This window comes from Thunnus thynnus, chromosome 3, assembly GCF_963924715.1.
Source record: "Thunnus thynnus chromosome 3, fThuThy2.1, whole genome shotgun sequence".
NCBI classification, from domain to species: Eukaryota; Metazoa; Chordata; class Actinopteri; order Scombriformes; family Scombridae; genus Thunnus; species Thunnus thynnus.
In genome coordinates, this window is record NC_089519.1 from 37500819 (window position 1) to 37511203 (window position 10385).

Genomic DNA, 10385 nt, shown 5'->3' on the forward strand with positions numbered 1-10385 from the left:
TCAGCGCTTCCGCTGCGGCTTTTCAGAATAACAGCGTCGTTTGTAGGACTAAAGTAACCGATTCCAAACTGCCATCATCACCCACATCTCAGATTTGTTCAACAATTTAAACCGATTTCCCATAATAAATATAAATTGTAAATAAATAAAGAAATATATAATTTATCTGACATAGAAAACATAAATATTTATTGATAAATAGCCTGGATGATAATAAAAATCAAACAAAAAGAAGCTTATTTACTGTATATAAGACTTATCCAAATCAGTAATTACAAAGTGCTTTACAGGACAGACATGACACAGTAAACAAACACACACACATTCCCACATATATGACATTTAGAAATATATAAATAAATAAAGATTATAAGAAAATCCTCATGATAAAAGTTTTCAGAAGCGACTTCAAAGAAGATTCTGATTGTAAAAGTCTGAGCGACAGACAGTGTGTGATTTATTATATCAACAATCAATCAAATAGGAAATGAACCAAAAAAACGTAGTCACATGTTTTTTATCCTGCATAATTTCTATTGAAAATAACAATTAACAGGATTGTGAAAGAGTCAGAAAGTTTGATAATTTTTATAATAATATCTCACACCTGTCTAAGCCCTCCATATACAAAAAAACACAATATGATCACAAACATATTTAAATATAACAGTAAATGAGTACCAAGTTCTATCGTTATCTAAAACAAACTTGAGTTGTAGGGAGGCAGGACGACATTTGAGGATTTAAGGATGCAGTTTGTCACTGTAACAAAAATCAGTCTTTAATGTCACAAAAACACAAGAACTTCTTCTAAATTAAACGCTGTTAAAAGCAACAAAATAATGATCACAATTCAGAAATATCTGATCAGAAAAAAGTACATTTACGTCTCATTTTTCACTTATTTTCAAGTTATAGGAGACAAGCTGCTCAAATCTCCCTTAAAGTGTACGTTTAGTCTTTAAGTGTCTTAAAATACAGCTCTCATGCCTGTATGTACTTAGAAAAACTGCTGTGTGGTTCCTGTTGTCCATCCGGTCTGTAAACAGATCCCACATGAGTGGCAACGAGTGTCAGTCAGCATCTCTAAAACATCCTGAAAGACAGAATTTCTTAGTAAACAGTACGGACAGACAGGAGGACTTAGTGTCAACATATTCTTTAATTTGACTTAATCATGAAGGAGTTTAACAGTTATCGTAACCTTGAAGGTCACTTTATTCCAGGCAACATTTTACTAGTCAGTTTAATCTTGATATTAATATTTTAGGGTTTTATGTTTCTACAATTTAATTTCCCCCAAAAACTGTTTACAACCTTTTGCATAAAATCAAATTACTCAGCTACAGTAGTCAAATATGCACGAGACATTGTCTTATGTGACAACATTCATTTCATAACAAAACTTTTCTTTGCTGAAAGTTGCAGTTTGGTTTTACTGTTGGCAACCAGAGCTTTTATTGTGAAGGACGATTTATTCATCGTCCGGTTTTAATATCAGCAACTTGACTTCACCTGGTCTCCTGGCAACGGGAATAAACTCCTCCTCCTCTGCCGTTAAGGCGTGCGTGTGTGTGTGTGTGTGTGTGTGTGTGTGTGTGTGTGTGTGTGTGTGTGTGTGTGTGTGTGTGTGTGTGTGTGTCGACCTCCAACAAACCTGCGCTGAATCTGTGACGTGTTATTAATGTTATTAATGAGTAAGAGAATGAAATATGAATATAATTCTCTCTCTCTGTCACATGTGTGTCAGTATAAATTGAGATGTTGATACACAGAATATCATGATGTATTAGCTACATTTTCTGGAAAATAATGAATTAAATTAAATCAAAGTACTTCATCACACTGAGGCAAAAATCATAAAAAAATGAATATAACAATAAATAAGTGAGATATAACATTGTCTTTAATACAACTAGATACATTAAAGATGCCATAAACATGGACAGGAGATAAATCTGTATGATATATGTATATGTTCTACTACTGAACAGGTTTAGTTTCAAAGATTAACACCAAATAATTCTGTATTTAGTGAAACTTGTGGCAAAATAAATACAGTTTCAAAGCCTTAAAGGACCAAAACCTTTGGATATTTACTATAAACATTAAAGCTGATGTTTCCAGATGATTACAGACTTACAGACAGTTGCTGATGTCACTTCAGTAGTGAACAACACGAAGTTCAACCGTGATCCAGTTTCATCCAGATTTATCACTGGAGAGCCGTTAACTAACGACACAAGTCTGTATGTTTAGTTTATTTCTTTTAATTTATTTAAGAATAAAACAGGTTTCTAATCGTGTTTCAGGTTGTGTCTGAGGGGAAATGTTATGTTCATCATTTGTAAGTTTCAGTTTATTTTAATCTCATTTGTCTAATAATGATTCTACAGACTTTATCAGTTATTCACACAATAAACAGCAGCAGCTTCATCTGTGAAAGTTCTGTTGTTGTTGTTTCATAAATAAATGACATCAGCAAACTATTTCTGTTGGACTTCCACCTGGAGAACTCATGTGTTCTGGTCCAACAGGTTAAAGATGTTTATGAGACCTGATGACCCCCCCGCGACCCCTGACCCCTGACCCCCGACCCCCTGACCCCCTGACCCCTGACCCTAACCAGCCCCCCATTGATGCTGCATGTTTGTGCTGCAGCTGGATGTACTTGGTATGGATGCAGGATTAAATCGAAATCAAAAACAGCTTTATTGTTCAGCTTCGTTGCACAACAGCAGAAACTCACCTTCAGCTTGCAGCACGATGATCAACATCAACATCATCCACATTATAAGTTACTAAAGCAGTAAGTAAAACACATCTCACACTATATTAGATGCAACTTCATGAAAAAGAAAGGATTAAATTGCTATAAATAATTCAAAAATAATTTAAGATCAATTTTCAAAGTAAAGTGCAGGTACATGGGATGTAAAACAGTCTTGGCGTTTCCATTAATGACCAGTTTAACTAATGGGATGAATGGTTTTTAACAGACACTGACACAGTGTTGAATGTTAGAACACTTTAGATAATAACAGACTGGAAACTGGTTGGACTGCACCTTTAACTGCATCACTGCTCAATGACGTCTTTCTTCTTCATGGTTTGTTTTGTCTCATCTGATATATCAGCCAATAGGAGCTCATTATAGATACTGTATATATTGGTATCTGTGTATATGAAGGCTGATACATGACAAGAAATGTTCTTTTTTTTAAAACAGAAAAAAGTACAGAAATGTCACATTTGTTTAAAAAAAAAAATCTAGGGAATCTTATCAATGTTGAGTTGAGGAAAGAAAATCAATATTGATCAATATGTCATATTGTCAGATTTTCTAATACCTTATCAATATCAGTATCAGCCTCCTGTATTGGTCAAGTACTATAGAACATACAGTAGAAACACACAGTTGAACAGTATGAACAGATGCTTCGCGCTGCTTTTCCCTCAACATTTTATGGTTTTTCAAAATAATATCAACACACAGAACATCTGAGAGTCTGCAGGGATTTTCATGTATTGAACACTTTATTAACACATCAGAGCAGAAAATAAAATAAATAATATAAATAAATAAAGTTTTCTCATTCATTAAAGACACATTTAAAGACTTTCTTAACTTCCTGTACGGTTCATTTATGTTTTCAGCTTTATTGTCAATTAAGGAGTAAAAACAGTTACAGTAAACAAAGTAAAGCAGTAATATGAGGAAGTTCTGCAGTAAAATGACTAAATAACACACTGGACACAGAAATGCATTTACTGAGGGAGGTGATTATGGGATAAATTTAATGTTTCGTTTAAAAACAGATTGATCGTTGATGATCTGGCCAGCAGAGAGCAGCACTGCGCATGACAGAGTTTCTCCCAAAGAGGAAGTAAAAGCTGCGAGACAGGAAGTAGGCAGTGTTTACAGTTTCTACAAAATGACAGCGTAAAAAAATAAACTATCGTGGTAGAAACTAGAGCTACAACTAATTATTATTTTCATTATCGATTAATCTGTTGATCGTTTTTTCAATCAATCCATAAAATGTCAGAAAATGGTGAAAAATGTTGATCAGCGTTTCCCGAAGTGACGTCATCAAATGTCTTGTTTTGTCCATAACATAAAATTATTCAGTTGACTGTCATAGAGACTAAAGAAAGCAGAAAATATTCATATTTAAGATGCTGGAATCAGAGAATTTGGACGTTTTTTCCTGGAAAAAAAGACTCAAAGTGATTAATTGATTATCAAAAGAGTTGGTAAATAATTTAACAACTAACCAGCTGTGGTAGAAACATGACTAATAAACGAATAAAGACAAATAAACACCGGAAGCAGCTTGTGGGAAACATGGAAAAAATAAAATGATGACTTTTAATTTGAACCCGGAAGTGTGTTTTATGTTTGGAGTGTCACGTGCAGCCTTCACGCGCACACACGTGGATAATGGAGCTCAGCAACACCGGACTTTATATGAAGAAATAGACGCTTTTACTGGATCTGCGCTGCCAGCAGTGAGTCGGTGAGTCTCAGTGTGTGTTTGTGTCGTAAATCTGCCTGTTAAACAGCTTCTGGTTCACCAGTGAAACCAGTAAACACACTAACAGAGAGTTTCCTTTCATCTGTAACATTTAACAGTTATTTCGACATGAAAATGATTCACCAACAAAAAACCACGCAGGCAGAATCCAAGAGTTTGTCTTATTGATAACTAATAACTTTAATTTACACTCAACCGCCGCCTCGATGAACTACTGACTGTCTGGTTTGGTGGCGAGTTTCCGGCTCTGTAGTTAAAGTATTACAGTAAAAGTACACAAGTATTATGAGCTTGATGTAGTTAAAGTATTGCAGTAAAAGTACATAAGTATTATGAGCTTGATGTAGTTAAAGTATTGCAGTAAAAGTACATAAGTATTATGAGCTTGATGTAGTTAAAGTATTGCAGTAAAAGTACATAAGTATTATGAGCTTGATGTAGTTAAAGTATTGCAGTAAAAGTAGTGGTTTGGTCCCTCTGACTGATATATTATTATATATGACATCATTAGATTATTAATAGTGAAGCATCAGTGTTAGAGCAGCATGTTACTGTTGTAGCTGCTGGAGGTGGAGCTAGTTTACACTACTTTATATACAGTTAGCTAGTTTAGTCCAGTGGTTCCCAACCTAGGGGTCGGGCCCCTCCAAAGGGTCAGCAGATAAATCTGAGGGGTGGTGAGATGATTAATGGGAGAGGAAAGAAGAAAAAACAAAGTTCTGATACACAAATCTGTTTTCAGTTTTTGGACTTTTTCTCTAATCTTTGATTTTTGCTGAAATATTGGATCATTTGAACATTTATTGAAATGAAAGCATGTGAGAAGTTTAGAGGGAAAAATCACTATTTGGTGGAGCTGTTAACAACTCATAGACATGTGAAATGTGACCCCGACTACACACTGCTTTTTGTAAGTGGAAGTATAAAGTAGCATCACATGGTAAAACTCAATCAGTACCTCCGCCTGCAGCGCTGCTGTTAATGACAGGAAGTTACATCACAACAGCGTGTTGGATTTTAAAGGTTTTGTGTTTTCAGCGTCACGTCAGAAATGTTTCTTCCTCCGTCCTGAACCTTCATCATCTTAACATTTCATCTGTTCTTCTCTTCGTCAGTCGTCATGACGGGGAGACAGAAGCAGCAACGGGCGCCGGCGGTCACGGAGAAGAAAAACATGGCGAGCAGCAGCGATGATGAAGACTCTGATGTGGAGAAGAACTTCACACTGCTCACCAAGAGAGGAGGAGGAGGAGGAGGAGGAGGAATGAGTGGGGAAGGAGAGCAGTACTGCCAAGAAGAGGAAGAGGAGGAATTCAGTGACGAGGAGGAAGGGTCTGATGTTGAAGAGGAGGAGGAGGAGGAGGAGGAGGTTGAAGGGGATGAAGAAGAGGACAGAGACAGTGAAGCCTCTGATGAGGAGGAGGAGGAGGAGGAGGATGATGATGATGAAGAGCCAGAGGATGTTGGTGGTAGCAGTGAGATCCAAACCAGAGAAGACATTAAGAACGGTGAGTTTATCTGCTGATATTAATAATACAGATAATAACTTAAAAACATCAATAACTGATATTATATAAATAATACTTTAAAAATGCAGATAGTTTAATTTATCTTTGAATATTAACATCTACTAATAATATAAATGTTCTTTCAGTTATTTAAATCATAAACCGACATTTTTATTGTTTACAGTTCATATCAATGGATCAAATGTTCTGATCAGATCTGGTTTATATCGACGTCAATATAATCAATTCATCTACAATTTCAAGTAGAGCAACGATTAATCAATTAGTTGATCGACAGAAAATCAATCTGCAGCTACTCTGATGATCAAATAATCGTTTCAGTCGTTTTTCAAAGAAGAAGTCAAATATTTCTGATTTCAGCTTCTCATGTGTGACGATTTTTGACGGTAAATTAAATATTTTAAGGTGAATAAACAGAAAACATCAGTGTGAACGTCATTCTTTCACTTCTTCACCTTATTTTAAAAGAACAGTTAGTAACTGATAGCAGGTCTATACAGTCACCATGAAGCAGCTTAGCTTAGCTTAGTTTAGTTTAGCTTAGTTTAGTTTAGCTTCGTTTAGTTTAGCTTAGCGTAGCTTAGTTTAGTTTAGCTTATCTTAGCTTAGCTTAGCTTAGTTTAGTTTAGCTTAGCTTAGCTTAGCTTAGTTTAGTTTAGCTTATCTTAGCTTAGCTTAGCTTAGTTTAGTTTAGCTTAGCTTAGCTTAGCTTAGTTTAGTTTAGTTTAGTTTAGCTTAGCTTAGCTTAGCACAAAGCCTGTAAACAAAGGGAAACAGCTAGCGTAGCAAAGCTAACATCTGTAAAGCTTTCTGATCCACTGACGGCTGAGATTTAATGAGATAAACTATCGTAGCAGCTGATGTGAAGAAAACTGCTGTTAAACTAACATTTAATCGATGTCTGTGACTAACGATTATTCTCTATCAATTAATCTGCAGTTTATTTTCTTTATGAATATAAATAATAGTGGAAATGTATGTTTGCATTTGAGAAACTGAAACCTGCAAATATTTGATATTTTTGCTTTAAAAAAATGTCTGAAACGATTTCGATGATCAGTTACTGATTAATTTTCTGTTTATTGATCTACTAGAGCTGCAACTAACGATTATTTTGATTATCAATGAATCTGTGAATCATTTTCTCGATTAATCGATTAGTCGTTTGGTTTATAAAATGTCATTAAATGATGAAACATGTCGATCAGTGTTTCTTAAAGCTCAACATGACGTCATCAAAAACTCAAAGATCTTCAGTTTATTGTCATAAAGATTAAAGAAACCAGAAAATATTCACATTTAAGAAGCTGGAATCAGAGAATTTTTACTTTTTTTCTTTAAGAAATGACTTAAAATGATGAACTGATTCATATTTAACTCTGTTTTATGAGTGTTTTCATGTAAATTAAACTTATCGACTCTGTTGTGTCAGAACTGTCCAACATGTCCTTTGAGGACATCATGAAGCTGCAGAACAAAGTCGGAACCAAAGTTTACAACGAGGTCGCCTACGGCAACGACGGCAAGAGTCACCAGAGCAGCAAGAAGAAGCGACTGAACAAGAACAGGTGAGCAGCGTCTCCGCTCGCTCAGCTGCTGAACCTTCAACACTTTCATCACGCGTGTTCTTACGTTCCGTGTCTTTTGTTTTCAGGCCGATGGAGATTTCATCCAAGAAACCAGCACCGTTCCTGCGTCAGGTCGTCCCAGTCAGGAAACCAGTGAGTGAAGCAAACCTGCAGAGCTGAGCTTGTGTGTTTATGAGAAGACGTTTTCTCACGTGTTTCTGTTTTTTTTGTGCTGCAGACGCTGAGAGATCCTCGATTTGACGACCTGTCGGGAGAATACAAGGCTGAGATCTTTGAGAAGACGTATAAATTCATCAATGACATCAAAGACAGAGAGAAAGAGGTGAGAGAACGTCTGCTGCTGCTGCTGCTGGTGTAGAGGTGCTTCCATCAGTCAGGACGTTAACTTCACTTCCTGTTTTGTCCGCAGATCGTCCAGAAGAAGCTGAAGAAGACGAAGACGAGCGGCCAGAGGAAGGAGAAGCTGCAGTTCCTGCTGAAGAGGATGGTGAGTCTCCTCCGGGGCTTCCTGTGTGCGGTCCGATGACGGCGGGCGGCGTCCGGTTTTTTTAAACGTGTGTGAACTTCTCTCTCTCTCTCTCTGTGCAGGAGAACCAGGAGCGAGCGAGGAAGAGCCGAGAGCAGCAGAGAGAGAGAGAGCTGCAGTTCAAGAGGCAGCAGAGAGAGCGAGCCAATCAGGGCGAACGACCGTTCTTCCTCAAGAAATGTAAGACGACACACGTTCATGAATAACTGATCAGATTCATCAAGAAATAATTAATTATCTGTATGAAACAAGATTTAAACGTCTCAGAGCTCCAGGAGAACTTTAACTTCCTGTCTGGGACACCTGATCACTTGAATAAACGTTCCAGGATGGTTCTAATGGTTGCAGAATAGTCGGTCTTGATTCAGCTCTTTACAGAAAGGATGAGGAAGGAAGTGTCTCCTGGCAGAAAGCTGCCAGTCTGAGCCTTTGAGCTCCAGGAGGCGCCGTAGAGTCTCTCTGGAAACTCAAAATGTGTTTAAGAAGTCTTTCATCACAAGTGTCCCCACTTAATATACAGACACTGTAATGAACTAGGTGCTATCTGCACTGAGACAACCTGATTAAATAAAGTTTTAATTAATGAAATGAACAATATTACAAAACATTTGATTAAAAGATAATAATCTGAGAGAAATGTGCTAGAAAGTGTTTTAATATCCTGTTTGTGACTCAAAATGCTTTACAAGTAAATATAGATGATGAAAAAAGAAAAAGAAAGCAGCGAAACCATGTTTAAATATTAATATTTAAATATGTTTAAATATGTTTAAATATGTGATAAAACAGGAAATCAATGAAGGCAGGGAGGAATCTAGAATATATTGAGATGCTAATCCTTAAAAGTTGTTGGTTGAACATAAAAACTCTTTAAAAGGTTATAAAAATTCTGTAAATATGAAAACAACCTCATCTTTGTGATTCTTTGATCAGACGACTCGTTGAGTTTCTAAACTAAATCATCTGTTTTTTGTTTTTTTTTTCCAGCGGAGAAGAAGAAGCTGCAGCTGGCTGAGAGATACGAGGAGCTGAAGAAGAGCGGCAAGCTGGAGAACTTCCTGAGCAAGAAGAGGAAGAGGAACGCCGGCAAAGACCGCAGGAAGCTGCCGAAGCAGATGCAGCAGAAGAAGAAGACTGCGTGAGGCGTTCGACGACCAAAAAAAAAAAACACGTGAAGAAGAAGCTGCAGGGCGCCGCGTGTAAGGGAAGTAACGGACAGACTGATGGTCCTGATGGATGAAGAACTGAATCAACTTTATATTATTGTCAAAAGTTTTTAAATATGTTTTATTGAAAAATGTGTGGTGCATTCAGGGACGCTCCGACGTCTGAGCGCTCCTGGTGAAAGGGTGTCAGTGAACACACCGTCAGTGAGAGTTTTCCAGTCTCTGCTTCAAACTGTGTAACGACGTCTTTCTGTCCAGATAAACAGCAGCTGCCACCAAGTCCGAGCTTCAGAAAGCGGTTTAAACTCTCTATTTTCATCCAGATGGTTGGAAGGGTGTTTGAGACGGTGTTTCTCAAACATCACTGAGTGTTTATCATGTAGAGAAATGTTTCCTCAAGTTGGAGAACTTTTATAAAATCAGCTACGAGTCGAACTGTTCATCTAATACGGATGTAAATGGCGTCTCTGTGTTGCTGTCCAACTCTGAACTGTATATAACATGTTTGTTTTTATATTCTTCTCTTGCTTTTCCGTCACTGAATGTTCCCTGTAAAACGTCCTCATAACGTTTCTTCCTCAAGCGTTTCCAGTCAGTCTTTTTTTTTAAAGATCAGAACAAACACTCTGCTTAGAAAATGTCTCTAATATCTTTTTTTGTTCCTATTAAAAAAAAAAAAAAAAAAAAAAAAAAGTTCAATGACGTGAAAACATCATCTCCTCTTTGTCCCTCACTGAAAAATCCTGAATCTATAAATATGCAAATATTCATTTCTAAAGTTTTCCTGATGTCTCCAACCTGTTTTAAGAGTTTGAACACTGTCACACATGAGGTACAATAGAAAATATTTACCCAGAATTCATCCTGCATATTAATCTAATTCATTATTTATATAATATATATATATATAATAATAATAATACTAATCTTCATGAAACCAGCAAACTACATTGTTTTATACTAGCAGGAAATGATGCAATCACACTGTGACTCCAGAATTAAAGTCAATTAAAAAAATGTTCTTTCAAAAAGTTTAA

At 36.5% G+C, this 10385-nt stretch overlaps 1 protein-coding gene across 1 annotated transcript; it reads left to right on the forward strand.

Annotated features, from left to right (window-relative positions):
• The first annotated feature begins 4390 nt into the window (after window positions 1-4390).
• rrp36 (ribosomal RNA processing 36) lies at window positions 4391-10385 on the forward strand. The gene is made up of 8 exons (XM_067585719.1): window positions 4391-4520; window positions 5654-6046; window positions 7500-7635; window positions 7722-7788; window positions 7874-7978; window positions 8066-8143; window positions 8245-8362; window positions 9170-10385. The coding sequence occupies exons 2-8, from the start codon at window positions 5659-5661 to the stop codon at window positions 9322-9324; spliced, it is 1047 nt and encodes a 348-aa protein (XP_067441820.1). The 5' UTR covers window positions 4391-4520; window positions 5654-5658; the 3' UTR covers window positions 9325-10385.